Source organism: Salvelinus fontinalis, chromosome 24 (assembly GCF_029448725.1).
Source record: "Salvelinus fontinalis isolate EN_2023a chromosome 24, ASM2944872v1, whole genome shotgun sequence".
NCBI classification, from domain to species: domain Eukaryota; kingdom Metazoa; phylum Chordata; class Actinopteri; order Salmoniformes; family Salmonidae; genus Salvelinus; species Salvelinus fontinalis.
In genome coordinates, this window is record NC_074688.1 from 46,238,148 (window position 1) to 46,257,775 (window position 19,628).

A 19,628-nucleotide genomic window follows, 5' to 3' on the forward strand; every position below is an offset into this window, starting at 1 on the left:
AATGGGTCTTGTGGTGTTTCTCATTGACAATCTTATTGCTTTGATACCAGGACGTGAGAGGAATGTGAATAACAGTGTGAATTACTTTGCTTAAGTGATCTTAAAAAGGCAGAATATTACTCAAAAAACTGGAAGGGTTTTTAGTGGAGGCAGAAAAAGAGTCCCGGAGAATGAGTACTAAAATGTGCAATATGAAAATGCTTGACTTGATCCAATGGTGTTTTTAATGACACACATAGGACACCCACTACCCAAATGGCAGTCCTTTTGACCAGGTTCCATAGGGCACTGACCAGGAGAAGTGAACCTCTTAGGGAATACACTGCCTATTTTGGATACAGACATATAATCCACCCACGTGAATAAGGAAAGATGACTAAGATACAGTATAAAACAAGGACCAACAGATAAGACAATAAAGCAGACACCATTTGTTGATTCAGTTTAATTACTTTTTTTGGGGCGGGGGGGGGGGGGGGGGGGGAATACAATATAATATCTTGTTCACCTGACAATGTTAAACACCCCCCAGTCTGGAGATGAGGTTAGATAACAGCTGAAAACACAACCACAAAACCACAGCAGAGATCCCCGTGAAGGCAGGCAGACTAGACTGAGTCCCAAATGAAATGGCCCCCTATTCCCTTTACAGTGCACTACTTTTAACCAAAATGCCCCCCTATTCCCTTTACAGTGCACTACTTTTAACCAAAATGGCCCCCTATTCCCTTTACAGTGCACTACTTTTAACCAAAATGGCCCCCTATTCCCTTTACAGTGCACTACTTTTAACCAAAATGGCCCCCTAATCCCTTTACAGTGCACTACTTTTAACCAAAATGGCCCCCTATTCCCTTTACAGTGCACTACTTTTAACCAAAATGGCCCCCTATTCCCTTTACAGTGCACTACTTTTAACCAAAATGGCCCCCTATTCCCTTTACATTGCACTACTTTTAACCAAAATGGCCCCCTATTCCCTTTACAGTGCACTACTTTTAACCAAAATGGCCCCCTATTCCCTTTACAGTGCACTACTTTTAAAAAATGTTTTATTTAACCTTTTTGACCAGAGCCCAAAATAGTGCACTATGAAGGGAATTAGGTGCCATTTGAGACGCAAACCGTCATACAGTAAGTCTTCAGGTAATAACTACTACATCTAACTAATACGACTCAGTGATCCTCTGGTCGATAGGACTCAGTGATCCTCTGGTCGATACGACTCAGTGATCCTCTGGTAAATACGACTCAGTGATCCTCTGGTCGACGCGACTCAGTGATCCTCTGGTCGACGCGACTCAGTGATCCTCTGGTCGACACGACTCAGTGATCCTCTGGTCGACACGACTCAGTGATCCTCTGGTCGACGCGACTCAGTGATCCTCTGGTCGACGCGACTCAGTGATCCTCTGGTCGATGCGACTCAATGATCCTCTGGTAAATACGACTCAGTGATCCTCTGGTCGACGCGACTCAGTGATCCTCTGGTCGACGCGACTCAGTGATCCTCTGGTCGACGCGACTCAGTGATCCTCTGGTCGACGCGACTCAGTGATCCTCTGGTCGACGCGACTCAGTGATCCTCTGGTCGACGCGACTCAGTGATCCTCTGGTCGACGCGACTCAGTGATCCTCTGGTCGACGCGACTCAGTGATCCTCTGGTCGACGCGACTCAGTGATCCTCTGGTCGACGCGACTCAGTGATCCTCTGGTCGACGCGACTCAGTGATCCTCTGGTCGACGCGACTCAGTGATCCTCTGGTCGACGCGACTCAGTGATCCTCTGGTCGACGCGACTCAGTGATCCTCTGGTCGACGCGACTCAGTGATCCTCTGGTCGACGCGACTCAGTGATCCTCTGGTCGACACGACTCAGTGATCCTCTGGTCGACACGACTCAGTGATCCTCTGGTCGACACGACTCAGTGATCCTCTGGTCGATACGACTCAGTGATCCTCTGGTCGACACGACTCAGTGATCCTCTGGTCGAACAGGCTGAATCCCAAGTTACACTCTATTTGGTGCACTACTTTTGACCAGGGCCCAAAGAGGGGGCTGGTGAAAAGCAGAACACTATGTAAGAATAGGGGGTAATTTGGGAGGTAACATACAAGTATTCAGTGAGCATGAACAATCTTGGTCTTTTCCCATATAGAAATAGTATTTTAGCCCTATTTTAGAGTCACGGACCTTTGCAGATAACGTTAAACAATATATATATATATATATATATATATATATATATATATATATAAAATTGAAATTCAAAGCTCCATTTTTGTCAGGGGTAAAAGTGTCTAAAATACAGTATAAGGGACAGACAAGAGGGGAAGTAAGTTGGGCAGGACGGACAACGGTTCAGAATATGGACGGACAAGTTCCTGTCTTTTAGCAGGATCCAGTACTGTTATTTAGTCTCGCTACGGTCTTCTCTGCCACTCTAATAATAATTGTAAGTCAATTGTCGTGTCCATTCCAGAAGCTTACATAACTCAAAACACATCACATACCAGACAGGCTTTCTGCTGCCTGTATTCAGTAGTCAAGCTTACATAACTCAAAACACATCACATACCAGACAGGCTTTCTGCTGCCTGTATTCAGTAGTCATAGTATGTGGCTATAGCTGCAAATCACCGACACACACAAAGTATATAAACAAGGCAAAATGAGTGAATCCCTAGCTGCTTTGACAGAAGACCCATCGCACCACAAAGGTATTAGAATCCCACTAAAGTCAGGTTAGTCAACTAAATGATATATATTATTCGAGATGGCTTATTTCGATGTAAATACAATTCCAACAAAAGCATCAATAAATCGACAGTGACGAAGCAAACTTGATGACGTTCACAGTGACCTCCTGGGATGTCTCCTAAATGACATCCTAATCCTCTATATAAACTGGCTGGTTCGAGCCCTGAATGCTGATTGGCTGACTGCCGTGGTATATCAGACCCGTATACCACGGGTATGACAAAATATTATTTTTTTGCTGCTCTAATTATGTTGGGAACCAGTTTATAACAGCAATAAGGCTCCTCTGGGGTTTGAGATACATGGCCACGGCTAAGGGCAGAGTCCAGGCACTCCGCGATGCGTCGTGGGTAAGAACAGCCCTTAGCCGTGGTATATTGGCCATATACCACACCTCCTCGGACCTTATTGCTGAAATATAGTGTGCACTACTTTTCACCAGAGCCCTATGGGTCCTGGTCAAAAGTAGTGCACTATATAGGGACTAGGGTGCTATTTTGGGACGCAGCCCTGGTGACTCTTTTTTCTGTCCTGTTCCTTTTAAATAGTACACACTCTTATAGTATCCACTTTTAAATAGTACACACTCTTATAGTATCCACTTTTAAATAGTACACACTTATAGTATACACTTTTAAATAGTACACACTTATAGTATACACTTTTAAATAGTACACACTTATAGTATACACTTTCAAATAGTACACACTCTTATAGTATCCACTTTTAAATAGTACACACTTATAGTATACACTTTTAAATAGTACACACTTATAGTATACACTTTTAAATAGTACACACTTATAGTATACACTTTCAGATGGCCAATTGCAAAACATTGTTGGCATTTAAATACAAAATCATAAGCATTAAATTGTACATCAAAAATTGCATGCGTATTGTATTTTTATATAGATAGCACACCGATCAAAATACAATATATATGTAAAATTATATTTTTACAAGCATGTGCATGCTGGAATCAGTGGAGAAGGTAGTACTATTGCTAACTGCATTAGCATTACTGTACCACAAGCAATGCTTTATGTTAGCATGTTAGCATTACTGTACCACAAGCAATGCTTTATGTTAGCATGTTAGCATTACTGTACCACAAGAAATGCTTTATGTTAGCATTACTGTACCACAAGCAATGCTTTATGTTAGCATGTTAGCATTACTGTACCACAAGTAATGCTTTATGTTAGCATGTTAGCATTACTGTACCACAAGCAATGCTTTATGTTAGCATGTTAGCATTACTGTACCACAAGTAATGCTTTATGTTAGCATATTAGAATTACCATAACCCTGTACCACGGTTTCTTTTAAAGTGTTGACAAACTAGTGGTGGGTGGATGGACTCAAAATATGAATGAGATATATACTGTGTAAGTGGCAGAATTACGGGAACCTTCCCAAAAATGTCCAGGTTTTCCTGCTTTATTGTTCTCTTATTCCTGAAATCTTCCAACCTGGCAACTTTGGGAAAGTTAGTGGAATTCTGCAACCCTCATCCTTTGTTACATCATATTAGTAGAACCTATTCACCAAGTCAAGTTATAGTGGGACAACTTCCTTCCACACCATGCTGCGTTACAGCTGATGTTAATATGATCATCTATGGGCATCTACTAACTATTGTTAAAGGTGTATGAAAAAACGTAGGAACCCACAAAGGCTGTGGTAAATGGGGAAGGGTGGGAGGGAAGAGGGGAGGCATTAGTGGCGTGTGGTTGGCTGACACTGGAAAAAAACAGACAGTGATTGGTTGATAACACTGAGGTTGGCGCCAGCTGGGCGTCTGTTTCTGCTGGTAGCGAGCGTCAGTCGTAGAGCTCTAATAACAGGACTCTGTATCGTCATTACCCAGGATCAGAGCTGTCCTGCAGGGGATGTACACCTGGTGGAGACACAAGAGAGGTAAAGGGGAGGGGGTGGAGAGGTAAAGGGGAGGGGGTGGAGAGGTAAGGGGGAGGGGGTGGAGAGGTAAAGGGGGAGGGGGTGGAGAGGTAAAGAGGAGGGGGTGGAGAGGTAAAGGGGAGGGGGTGGAGAGGTAAAGAGGAGGGGGTGGAGAGGTAAGGGGGAGGGGGTGGAGAGGTAAAGAGGAGGGGGTGGAGAGGCAAAGGGGAGGGGGTGGAGAGGTAAAGGGGAGGGGGTGGAGAGGTAAAGAGGAGGGGGTGGAGAGGTAAAGAGGAGGGGGTGGAGAGGTAAGGGGGAGGGGGTGGAGAGGTAAAGGGGATGGGGTGGAGAGGTAAAGGGGATGGGGTGGAGAGGTAAAGAGGAGGGGGTGGAGAGGTAAAGGGGAGGGGGTGGAGAGGTAAAGGGGAGGGGGTGGAGAGGTAAAGGGGAGGGGGTGGAGAGGTAAGGGGGAGGGGGTGGAGAGGTAAAGGGAGGGGGTGGAGAGGGAAGAAGAGAGACGAGACATGTTCATAAGAAAGTAAACTGCAGGTTAAATATTCCTAAATCATCATGAGATGGCCCTGTAGGGTGCTTTTCAAATGGCACCCTATTCCCTACATACTGCACAGGGCTCTGGTCAACAGTAGTACACTACCCATAGGGCTCTGGACAAAAGTAGTACACTACCCATAGGGCTCTGGTCAACAGTAGTACACTACCCATAGGGCTCTGGTCAACAGTAGTACACTACCCATAGGGCTCTGGTCAAAAGTAGTGCACTACCCATAGGGCTCTGGTCAATAGTAGTGCACTACCCATAGGACTCTGGTCAACAGTAGTACACTACCCATAGGGCCCTGGTCAACAGTAGTACACTACCCATAGGACTCTGGTCAACAGTAGTACACTACCCATAGGGCTCTGGTCAAAAGTAGTGCACTACCCATAGGGCCCTGGTCTAAAGTAGTACACTACCCATAGGGCTCTGGTCAACAGTAGTACACTACCCATAGGGCCCTGGTCAACAGTAGTACACTACCCATAGGGCTCTGGTCAAAAGTAGTACACTACCCATAGGGCCCTGGTCAACAGTAGTACACTACCCATAGGGCTCTGGTCAAAAGTAGTGCACTACCCATAGGGCTCTGGTCAACAGTAGTACACTACCCATAGGGCTCTGGTCAAAAGTAGTACACTACCCATAGGGCTCTGGTCAACAGTAGTACACTACCCATAGGACTCTGGACAAAAGTAGTACACTACCCATAGGGCTCTGGTCAATAGTAGTACACTACCCATAGGACTCTGGACAAAAGTAGTACACTACCCATAGGGCTCTGGTCAATAGTAGTGCACTACCCATAGGGCTCTGGTCAAAAGTAGTACACTACCCATAGGGCCCTGGTCAACAGTAGTACACTACCCATAGGGCTCTGGTCAATAGTAGTGCACTACCCATAGGACTCTGGTCAATAGTAGTGCACTACCCATAGGGCCCTGGTCAAAAGTAGTACACTACCCATAGGGCCCTGGTCAATAGTAGTACACTAAATGAGAAAAGAGGTTGCCATTTGGAACGCAACAATACTATTTCTGTGTTTTCCGGTGACATCAGCAGTGTTCTGTTAATTTAACCTTTAATTAACTAACTAGATGTCAAAATCAAATCAAATGTATTTATAAAGCCCTTCTTACATCAGCTGATGTCACAAAGTGCTGTACAGAAACCCAGCCTAAAACCCCAAACAGCAAGCAATGCAGGTGTAGAAGCACAGTGTTCTGCGAAACAGTCAACACTCACCACCAGCAGTCGCGCTGAACCGGCAGTCGCACTGAACTGGCCGACAGCAGTCACACTGAACCGGCAGTCGCACTGAACTGGCCGACAGCAGTCACACTGAACCGGCAGTCGCACTGAACCGGCCGACAGCAGTCACACTGAACCGGCAGTCGCACTGAACCGGCCGACAGCAGTCACACTGAACCGGCAGTCGCACTGAACCGGCCGACAGCAGTCACACTGAACCGGCAGTCACACTGAACCGGCCGACAGCAGTCACACTGAACCGGCAGTCGCACTGAACTGGCCGACAGCAGTCACACTGAACCGGCAGTCGCACTGAACTGGCCGACAGCAGTCACACTGAACCGGCAGTCACACTGAACTGGCCGACAGCAGTCACACTGAACCGGCAGTCGCACTGAACTGGCCGACAGCAGTCACACTGAACCGGTCGACAGCAGTCACACTGAACCGGTCGACAGCAGTCACACTGAACCGGCCGACAGCAGTCACACTGAACCGGCCGACGGCAGTCACACTGAACCGGCCGACGGCAGTCACACTGAACCGGCCGACGGCAGTCACACTGAACCAGCAGTCACACTGAACCGGCCGACGGCAATCACACTGAACCGGCAGTCACACTGAACCGGTCGACAGCAGTCGCACTGAACCGGCCGACGGCAGTCACACTGAACCGGCCGACAGCAGTCACACTGAACCGGCCGACACCAGTCACACTGAACCGGCCGACACCAGTCACACTGAACCGGAAGTCACACTGAACCGGCCGACGGCAGTCACACTGAACCGGCCGACAGCAGTCACACTGAACCGGAAGTCATACTGAACCGGCCGACAGCAGTCACACTGAACCGGAAGTCATACTGAACCGCCCGACGGCAGTCACACTGAACCGGCCGACGGCAGTCACACTGAACCGGCCGACAGCAGTCACTAGTTCACTTTTCCTGATGGAAAACCTCAGATCTAACTTTTTGTTGATTTTTGTGTTTGAGTACATTTAAAGTAGCAAGTTTAATGACACTATAAGTAATGATTTTTCCTTGTTATGTGAAATTACTACATAGTATTATATCTGAAAATAAATTGCTTTACTGTAGTTGAAAGTTTTTGCCTGGAGTGAAAATGTCCCGTTCTTTGAATTTTGAAAAGGTTCCTCTTCAAATCAAGATAAAAATATTGACAAACGGCGCTTTGTTTCAAGATATTAAACACAACGATAACGTAAAGCTTTACCAGATGCAATTTCTAAACCACTATCCAAAAGACATCCTCCATCCATGTACACAAAATCACAAGACAATCGTATTCAATTTGCACACATCGACAGAGAGACGAAAGTCTAATTCAATTTTCACATAACCAAGGGTTCATGGAACTGTTGTAACTAAAAAAGGCAGACACACTTTAGTGCTACAGTGCAGTGAATAACTCATACAACGTCACCGTCCCAAATGGCACCCTACTCCCTATATATTGCCCTACTTGGTACCCTATTCCCTATATAGTGCCCTACTTGGCACCCTATTTCCTATATAGTGCACTACTTGGCACCCTACTCCCTATTTAGTGCACTACTTGGGACCCTACTCCCTATATAGTGCACAACTTGGCACCCTATTCCCTATATAGTGCGCTGCTTTTCAACATAACATTTTCTGGCCCTGGCCAAAAGTAGTGCGTTACATAGGGAATAGGTTGCCATTTTGGGATGCACGAATCCCTTCAGAAGTATGTTCCCCAGACATAAACCATAGCATGCTCCTCCCAGCACAGAAGTGACAGATTGAAACTGTGTGCAGAGCTGTAAGCAATTCAGTCACCCACTGAAGTCCCCGAGCTGTCTCTCCGCATCTCACTCACTCACGCACACGCTGCTCTGCTCCCATGGTGCCAGCCCTTCCTTCTGCATCATACTGTACACACCTCCAGCCCATCTGTCTGCACCACACACACCCCCAGCAACACACACACACCCCAGCACCACACACACCACCGCAGTACACCCCCCCCCCCAGCACCACACACACCCCAGCACCACACACACCCCAGCACCACACACACACCCCAGCACCACACACATACCCCAGCACCACACCCACACACCCCAGCACCACACCCACACCCCAGCACCACACACACACCCCAGCACCACACACACACCCCAGCACCACACACACCCCAGCACCACACACACACCCCAGCACCACACACACACCCCAGCACCACACACACACCCCAGCACCACACACACACCCCAGCACCACACACACACCCCAGCACCACACACACACCCCAGCACCACACACATCCCCAGCACCACACACACCCCCAGCACCACACACACCCCAGCACCACACACACCCCAGCACCACACACACCCCCAGCACCACACACACCCCAGCACCACACACATCCCCAGCACCACACACCCCCAGCACCACACACCCCCCAGCACCACACACCCCCCAGCACCACACACACCCCCAGCACCACACACACCCCCAGCACCACACACACCCTAGCACCACACACACCCTAGCACCACACACACCCCAGCACCACACACCCCCCAGCACCACACACACCCCAGCACCACACACACCCCCAGCACCACACACACCCTAGCACCACACACACCCCAGCACCCCAGCCCATCCTCAGCACCACACACACACCCTAGCATCAATGTTTCACGCCCCGAGTGGTTGTACAGCGGTCTAAGGCACTGCATCTCAGTGCTAGAGGCGTCACCACAGACCCTGGTTCGATTCCAGGCTGTATCACATCCGGCCGTGATTGAGAGTCCCATAGGGCAGCGCGCAAATGTCCCAGCGTCGTCCGGCTTTAGCCGGGGTAGGCCGTCATTGTAAATAAGAATTTGTTCTTAACTGACTTGCCTAGTTAAATGAAACGTTAAATAAATTAAATTAAAAATAAATTAAAATCACACACACTCCAGCCCATCCTTCTGCATCGGTGGCGCTGAGTCTTACTGACTGGGGACTTTTTTGTTGTTGTTGTTGTTGCTTTGGCTACAGCTTGGCACCACAGAAGCAGAGCACAACACAAACAACCCCATGCTGAGGAAACACAAACACATTATTCTCATGTCTAATGAAATAGTTACAGTGGGAATCTCCACAGCTCCACTTAGCATCCCAATGGCACCCTCATCCCTATATATTTAGTCCAATACTTTTGACCAGGGCCCATAGGTACTGCACTATATAAAGGGGGGGGGGGTTAGGTTGTTATTTGGGATGCGGTTACAGAGGGGATCAATAATGAATTACTGCATCTGTTAAGACAAAGACTACCACTGTGTCTAACCTGGGCTGTGTCGACACATATGACATCACACCAGAGACTACCACTGTGTCTAACCTGGGCTGTGTCGACACATATGACATCACACCAGAGACTACCACTGTGTCTAACCGGGGCTGTGTCAACACATATGACATCACACCAGAGAGACTACCACTGTGTCTAACCGGGGCTGTGTCAAGACATATGACATCACACCAGAGACTACCACTGTGTCTAACCTGGGCTGTGTCAACACATATGACATCACACCAGAGAGACTACCACTGTGTCTAACCTGGGCTGTGTCAACACATATGACATCACACCAGAGACTACCACTGTGTCTAACCTGGGCTGTGTCAACACATATGACATCACACCAGAGACTACCACTGTGTCTAACCTGGGCTGTGTCAACACATATGACATCACACCAGAGACTACCACTGTGTCTAACCTGGGCTGTGTCAACACATATGACATCACACCAGAGAGACTACCACTGTGTCTAACCGGGGCTGTGTCAACACATATGACATCACACCAGAGACTACCACTGTGTCTAACCTGGGCTGTGTCAACACATATGACATCACACCAGAGACTACCACTGTGTCTAACCTGGGCTGTGTCGACACATATGACATCACACCAGAGACTACCACTGTGTCTAACCTGGGCTGTGTCAACACATATGACATCACACCAGAGACTACCACTGTGTCTAACCTGGGCTGTGTCAACACATATGACATCACACCAGAGACTACCACTGTGTCTAACCTGGGCTGTGTCAACACATATGACATCACACCAGAGAGACTACCACTGTGTCTAACCGGGGCTGTGTCAACACATATGACATCACACCAGAGACTACCACTGTGTCTAACCTGGGCTGTGTCAACACATATGACATCACACCAGAGACTACCACTGTGTCTAACCTGGGCTGTGTCAACACATATGACATCACACCAGAGACTACCACTGTGTCTAACCTGGGCTGTGTCAACACATATGACATCACACCAGAGACTACCACTGTGTCTAACCTGGGCTGTGTCAACACATATGACATCACACCAGAGACTACCACTGTGTCTAACCTGGGCTGTGTCAACACATATGACATCACACCAGAGAGACTACCACTGTGTCTAACCTGGGCTGTGTCGACACATATGACATCACACCAGAGACTACCACTGTGTCTAACCTGGGCTGTGTCAACACATATGACGTCACACCAGAGACTACCACTGTGTCTAACCTGGGCTGTGTCGACACATATGACGTCACACCAGAGACTACCACTGTGTCAACACATATGATATCACACCAAATTAACAACACTGGAGACATATTCAGAATCCACGTGAGAACAAAGCGAAACAGATTGTCCGTTAGTGTTAGGACTGTAATCAGAGTTTGATAATCCCACACCGTTAGGTCTGTAATCAGGGTTAGGGTTAGATAATCCCACACCGTTAGGTCTGTAATCAGGGTTAGATAATCCCACACCGTTAGGTCTGTAATCAGGGTTAGGGTTAGATAATCCCACACCGTTAGGTCTGTAATCAGGGTTAGATAATCCCACACCGTTAGGTCTGTAAACAGGGTTAGGGTTAGATAATCCCACACCATTAGGACTGTAAATCAGGGAAGAGGACAACTCCAGTTTCTTTTTTAAACCCATCTGGCAGGTAAAGCTAATTCCAGTTCCTGTTTGAAACGCATCTGGCAGGCGTACCTTAGAAAGAGAGCTGCGACTAGGATTGTGCTTCAAAAGTGCCCTCATATTCCCTACATAGTGCACTACTTTAGACCAGCTCGACACCATATTCCCTACATAGTGCACTACTTTAGACCAGAACGACACCCTATTCCCTACATAGTGCACTACTTTAGACCAGAACGACACCCTATTCCCTACATAGTGCACTACTTTAGACCAGAACGACACCCTATTCCCTACATAGTGCACTACTTTAGACATGAGTCCTACATGTATGGGCCCAAAGCCCTATGAGTCCTGGTCAAAAGTAGTGCACTACAGTGTTTACACAAAAGTTAGGGTTAGTGGATAGTGGAATATAACCTATAACCTATTGGACTGTATGAGTTAGGGTTAGTGGATAGTGGAATATAACCTATAACCTATTGGACTGTATGAGTTAGGGTTAGTGGATAGTGGAATATAACCTATATTCTATTGGACTGTATGAGTTAGGGTTAGTGGAATATAACCTATATTCTATTGGACTGTATGAGTTAGGGTTAGTGGATAGTGGAATATAACCTATATTCTATTGGACTGTATGAGTTAGGGTTAGTGGATAGTGGAATATAACCTATATTCTATTGGACTGTATGAGTTAGGGTTAGTGGATAGTGGAATATAACCTATATCCTATTGGACTGTATGAGTTAGGGTTAGTGGATAGTGGAATATAACCTATATTCTATTGGACTGTATGAGTTAGGGTTAGTGGATAGTGGAATATAACCTATATCCTATTGGACTGTATGAGTTAGGGTTAGTGGAATATAACCTATATTCTATTGGACTGTATGAGTTAGGGTTGGTGGATAGTGGAATATAACCTATATTCTATTGGACTGTATGAGTTAGGGTTAGTGGAATATAACCTATATTCTATTGGACTGTATGAGTTAGGGTTAGTGGATAGTGGAATATAACCTATATTCTATTGGACTGTATGAGTTAGGGTTAGTGGATAGTGGAATATAACCTATATTCTATTGGACTGTATGAGTTAGGGTTAGTGGATAGTGGAATATAACCTATATCCTATTGGACTGTATGAGTTAGGGTTAGTGGAATATAACCTATATTCTATTGGACTGTATGAGTTAGGGTTGGTGGATAGTGGAATATAACCTATATTCTATTGGACTGTTTGAGTTAGGGTTAGTGGATAGTGGAATATAACCTATTGGACTGTATGAGTTAGGGTTAGTGGATAGTGGAATATAACCTATTGGACTGTATGAGTTAGGGTTGGTGGATAGTGGAATATAACCTATATTCTATTGGACTGTTTGAGTTAGGGTTAGTGGATAGTGGAATATAACCTATTGGACTGTATGAGTTAGGGTTAGTGGATAGTGGAATATAACCTATTGGACTGTATGAGTTAGGGTTAGTGGATAGTGGAATATAACCTATTGGACTGTATTAGTTAGGGTTAGTGGATAGTGGAATATAACCTATATTCCATTGGACTGTATGAGTTAGGGTTAGTGGAATATAACCTATATTCTATTGGACTGTATGAGTTAGGGTTAGTGGAATATAACCTATTGGACTGTATGAGTTAGGGTTAGTGGAATATAACCTATTGGACTGTATGAGTTAGGGTTAGTGGATAGTGGAATATAACCTATATTCTATTGGACTGTATGAGTTAGGGTTAGTGGATAGTGGAATATAACCTATATTCCATTGGACTGTATGAGTTAAGGTTAGTGGATAGTGGAATATAACCTATATTCTATTGGATTGTATGAGTTAGGGTTAGTGGATAGTGGAATATAACCTATTGGACTGTATGAGTTAGGGTTAGTGGATAGTGGAATATAACCTATAACCTATTGGACTGTATGAGTTAGGGTTAGTGGATAGTGGAATATAACCTATATTCTATTGGACTGTATGAGTTAGGGTTAGTGGAATATAACCTATATTCTATTGGACTGTATGAGTTTGGGTTAGTGGATAGTGGAATATAACCTCTTTACCACATCTATAGGTTAATGGATCGCAGACCGTGGGGAATAGAAGGAGGACGCCGGATTGGATTCAACAAATCTGATCTAACAAACGGGATATTCGTCATATCCGACATGATTGATATATTGTAACAGGCCCAGGGGCATAGTAGTGCTGCTGGTGTGCAGATGAGCTGCCCTCCTCACCGTTTTCAATTTGACAATACACAGAGCTGGTAAAACTATTTATAGAAAGTACAGTATATTCTAAAGAAATTATATTTAATTACAACAAATTCCATTTTAAAAAACGATAGAATGACAAACCAAATAAATACACTCTATATACACAAAAGTATATGGACACCCCTTCTCCTTCAGTGGATTCAGCTATTTCAGCACACACCCGTTGCTGACAGGTGTATAAAATCGAGCACAATAGCCATGCAATCTCCATTGACAAACATTGGCAGTAGAATGACCAGTACTGAAGAGCTCAGTGACTTTCAACGTTGCACCGTCATAGGATGCCACCTTTTCAACAAGCCAGTTGGTCAAATGTCTGCCCTGCTTAGAGCTTCCCCGGTCAACTGTAAGTGCTGTTATTGTGAAGTGGAAACGTCTAGGAGCAACAACGGCTCAGCCGCTTAGCGGTAGGCCACACAAACTTACAGAACAAGACTGCCAAGTGCTGAAGAGCGTAAAAAGCATCTGTGCTCAGTTGCAACACTCACTACCGAGTTCCAAACTGCCTCTGATAGGCAACGTCAGCACAATAATTGCTCGTCGTAAGTTTCACGAAATGGGTTTCCATGGCCGAGCAGCTGCACACAAGACTAAGATCACCATGCGCAATGCCAAGCATCAGCTGGAGTGGTGTAAAGCTCGCCGACATTGGACTCTGGAGCAGTGGAAATCCGTTTTCTGGAGTGATGAATCGTGCTTCACTATCTGGCAGTCCAACAAATTAATCTGGGTTTGGCAGATGCCAAGAGAAGACTACCTGCCCCAATGCATAGGGCCAACTGTAAAGTTTGGTGGAGAAGGAATAATGGTCTGGGTCTGTTTTTCATGGTCCGGGCCCCTTAGTTCCAGTAAGAGGAATCTTAACGCTACAGCATACAATTACATTCTAGATGTTTATGTGCTTCCAACTTTGGCAACAGTTTGGGGAAGGCCCTTTCCTGTTTCAGCATGACAATGCCCCCGTGCACAAAGTGAAGTTCATACAGAAATGGTTTGACGAGATCAATGTGGAAGAAATTGACTGGCCTGCACAAAGCCCTGACCTCAACCCCATCAAACACCTTTTGGATGAATTGGAACGGAGACTGGGAGCCAGACCTAATCGCCCAACATCACTGCCCGACCTCACTAATGCTCCTGTGGCTGAATGGAAGCAAGTCCCCGCAGCAATGTTCCAACATCTGGTGGAAAGCCTTCTCAGAAGTGTGGAGGCTGTTATAGCATCAAAGGGGAGGACTAACTCTATATTAATGCCCATGATTTTGGAATGAGATGTTCACTGAGCAGGTGTCCACATACTTTTGGTCATGTAGTGTGTAAATAGCAGCCTAGAGGGAGGTAAATGGCAGTGGTGGAAAAAGTACCCAATTGTCATAGTTGAGTAAAAGGGATGTTCTCTTGATAAGTGCGTGAATTTGACCATTTTCCTGTCCTGCTAATCATTCAAAATGTAACGAGTACTTTTGGGTGTCAGGGAAAATGTATGGAGTAAAAAATACATTATTTTCTTTAGGAATGTAGTGGAGTAAAAGTAAAAGTTGTCAAAAATATAAATATAAATAGTAAAGTACAGACCCCACAAAAAAATACTGAACAAAAATATAAACGCAACATGCAACAATTTCAACGGTTTAAATAAATAAATAAAATAAATTTAAATAAATGAATGAGGCCCTAATCTATGGATTTCACATGACTGAGCAGGGGCTCAGCCATGGGTGGGCCACCCACTGCAGAGCCAGGCCCACCCACTGGGGAACTAGGCCCAGCCAATCAGAATGAGTGTTTTTCCCACAAAAAGGCTTTATTAAAGACAGAAATACTCCTCAGTTTCATCAGCTGTCCGGGTGGCTAGTCTCAGATGATCCCACAGGTGAAGAAGCCAGATGTGGAGGTCCTGGGCTGGAGTGGTTACATGAGGTCTGTGGTTGTGAGGCCGGTTGGACATACCACCAAATTCTTTAAAACGATGTTGGAGGCAGCTTATGGTAGAATAAACATTACCTTATCTGGCAAAAGCTCTGGTGGACATTCCTGCAGTCAGCATGCCAATTGCACGATCCCTCAAAACTTGAGACATCGGTGGCATTTAGAGTGACCTTTTATTGTCCCCGGCACAAGGTGTACCTGTGTAATGATCATGCTGTTTAATCAGCTTCTTGATATGCCACACCTTTAAGGTGGATGGATTATTTTGGCAAATAAGAAATGTTCACTAACAGGGATGTAAACAAATTTGTGCACAAAATTTGAGAGAAATACGCTTTTTGTGCACATGGAAAATTTCCGGGATCTTTTGTTCCAGCTCGCTTCGTTTATAATTTTGTATTTTTACTTAGGTACTTTACACTAGTGGTAAATGGTGGTGGATTCCTTCGCTGTCTTCTCTCTGGAGGTGGTGAGAATTATAATGAACTTTAAGCTACATGTGTACTGAGGAGGCCTGTAAGAATTACATTGACGGAACCTTGGTTACGGTGACACCGCTCTGCCAAGAGGAAATCCAAACCAGAGTGGCCACCGTAAAGCCCAAGGAGCCTGACTCCCTTCTGGAAGTTTCTATAGCCCTGCTTGGGATACTTAGCCTACATTGACTACTGGTTGAGAGGAGCCTGACCCCCTTCTGGAAGTTTCTATAGCCCTGCTTGGGATACTTAGCCTACATTGGCTACTGGTTGAGAGGAGCCTGACTCCCTTCTGGAAGTTTCTATAGCCCTGCTTGGGATACTTAGCCTACATTGACTACTGGTTGAGAGACAGAGTTCTGTTCTAGCTTGGTATTTATTTAAAAAATAAATTATTTAACCTTTATTTAACTAGAACAAATTCTTATTTTCAATGACAGCCTAGGAACAGTGGGTTAACTGCCTTGTTCAGGGGCCGAATGCCAGATTTTTACCTCGGGGGATTCGATCTAACCAGCTAGGCTACGTATGTCACTGTGGGACATTTGAAATGTGAATTGGGCCACGTTGGACGTAATAATGCATTTAGCTTATAGTTTGAGTAAATATTTAGTAAATCTTTTCTTAACTCTACTGCATTGTTGGTTAAGGGCTTGCAAGTAAGCATTTCCCGGTAAGGTCTACCTGTTGTCTTCAGCATTTCCCGGTAAGGTCTACCTGTTGTCTTCAGCATTTCCCGGTAAGGTCTACCTGTTGTCTTCAGCATTTCCCGGTAAGGTCTACCTGTTGTCTTCAGCATTTCCCGGTAAGGTCTACCTGTTGTCTTCAGCATTTCCCGGTAAGGTCTACCTGTTGTCTTCAGCATTTCCCGGTAAGGTCTACCTGTTGTCTTCAGCATTTCCCGGTAAGGTCTACCTGTTGTCTTCAGCATTTCCCGGTAAGGTCTACCTGTTGTCTTCAGCGCATGTGACGAATAAAATTTGATGTGATCATTTAATCTATGAAAATAAATGGATAGTTCACCTCTGTTTGTTACTGTTATTCTGTAATAGGGTATATTGTAACTACGTGTTCTAGCTAATCAAATCTAAGTTTATTTATGACACAACGTAGTGTAAGTTACACAATACTACTCACAACTAAAGCTCTCCTCACAAACAGTGCAATGATATTAAGTTTTAAGTCAATTGTATTTACATTAGGCTATAGGCCTACAAAAATAGCAAATGTATACCAAGTAGTCATAGGTTTATTAGGCTATACAAGCAGATCCTTAGAACTATCATTTGTCTATCCTTCAGCACCACAAGTTGGTTCAACTTCTTTACCATCACAGCCTGATCCTGGAACTGTCCTTTTCAACACCACAAGTTGGTTCAGCTTCTTTAATTAACATCACTGCCTGATCCTGGAACTGTCCTTTTCAGCACCACAAGTTGGTTCAACTTCTTTAATTAACATCCCTGCCTGATCCTGGAACTGTCCTTTTCAGCACCACAAAGTTGGTTCAACTTCTTTAATTAACATCACTGCCTGATCCTGGAACTGTCCTTTTCAACACCACAAGTTGGTTCAACTTCTTTAATTAACATCACTGCCTGATCCTGGAACTGTCCTTTTCAACACCACAAGTTGGTTCAACTTCTTTAATTAACATCACTGCCTGATCCTGGAACTGTCCTTTTCAGCACCACAAAGAGGCTCTCCAATCATTTAGGCCTATAACAGTCAGACTCATCACTTAATATTATTATTATTATTATAATACATGGAAGATAATCACTTCTCACAATTGGAGCTCGTTTAGTAAAGTTACATCAAAGAATCAATGTCTGGCAAGATAGCATAATGATTAATTTGCATTTCACATAACAGAACAACATAGCATAGAAGGGGCTTTAACATCATTGTTACACCAAAAACACCTCATTTCTAATGAGATTTTAGGATGGTTAGCTGAAGCTAAATAAGTCCCATCAAAAAATGATCATGAGTTTAAACTCAACAGAGGCACTAGGCAGGATATATGCTTAAAATACACAAAAAAAGGTAATAGTTAGTTAACGCCATCTGTTCTCAAAACAGTCACTCAATAAGATCTAAATGCATATTCCCATGAAACTGATCGAGATCAATCAGATGATTGATGTCAGCAGTAAAATGGGAATAATTATAACTCACGATTGACAGTGATGATGGCCTATTTTAAAAGGAGGTATCGGCCTAACTTGGTGTTTGAGGGTATTAAAAAATATTAAATTTTCTTGAGACAAGATGTGTGGGCATATAGGCAGACGTTGCAATTGGAGGATGGATTTTATGGATATTCTATAATGATAGGCTATTTAATATGCTACGTCTGTCGGCACAAACTTTGAGGAAATTATGAGTCATTTAAACATTTTTTTCCCTCACTACACCACTGAACAGGCCCACAATGTGGTTACTGACGTCCGATTTGGATATATTTAGCTGTTTTCGCTGCATAACATTTACAAGTTGTCCCTTTTCAAGTTTAGAAGAAGTGACTGCTAAATGCTAACTCCTGTTCGTATAAACTGGTAGCATAGCTAGCATAAACTAAAGCAGTTGATTGGTGATGATGACATGAAGAATTGAGGTTGACATCCATACAAACATACTCACATTTTTTACCTCAAAATAGTGTGAAATACACATTTACACAATAGCCTAAATCGAGGCTAATTTGCTAGGGGACATGAGGAGATTCTGGATGTTTACTCCATGGCATCTTTCCCCCCCATGCGTTTCCATGGCATCTTTCCCCCCCATGCGTTTCCATGGCATCTTTCCCCCCCATGCGTTTCCATGGCATCTTTCCCCCCCATGCATTTTTAAGGCATCTTTCCCCCCCATGCGTTTCCATGGCATCTTTCGGGCGTTTCCATGGTATTTCCATTGTTTTGGTCGAGTTCCATTGACCTCTTTACCTCATCTATGTTCTATAGAGTTGTATGCCCCGGCTGCTCGCTGATGAGCCGTCACAACAACACAAGTGGAGATTATATATTTAATACAGAAACAACATCCAGACACAGGCGAGGTGCAGATATAGTCTGATCAAATCAAATGGTATTTGTCACATGCGCCTAGTACAACGGGTGTAGACCTTACAGTGAAAAGCTTGCTTACGAGCCCTTCCCAACGACGCAGAGTTTAGAATAGTTACGCACAAGAGGAATAAGGGAGTACCAAATCAAATCAAGTTTATTTTATATAGCCCTTCGTACATCAGCTAATATCTCGAAGTGCTGTACAGTACCAGTACCAGATCAATGTGGAGCTATATACAGGGACAACCAGATTAATGTGGAGCTATATACAGGAAGTACCAATACCAGATCAATGTGGAGCAATATACAGGAAGTACCAAATCAATGTGAAGCTCTATACAGGAAGTACCAAATCAGTGGAGCTCTATACAGGAAGTACCAAATC

The 19,628-nt window shown here is 44.7% G+C and overlaps 1 protein-coding gene across 1 annotated transcript in view; it reads right to left on the reverse strand.

The window, feature by feature from the left end:
- Positions 1-468: 468 nt before the first annotated feature.
- LOC129822492 (1,4-alpha-glucan-branching enzyme-like) overlaps positions 469-19,628 on the reverse strand; it is a 355,318-nt gene continuing 336,158 nt past the window's right edge. Inside the window, exon 16 of the mRNA XM_055880812.1 lies at positions 469-4,665. Within this exon, the coding sequence (XP_055736787.1) occupies positions 4,603-4,665 (63 nt within the window). The 3' untranslated portion in view covers positions 469-4,602. The remainder of the gene's footprint in view (positions 4,666-19,628) is intronic.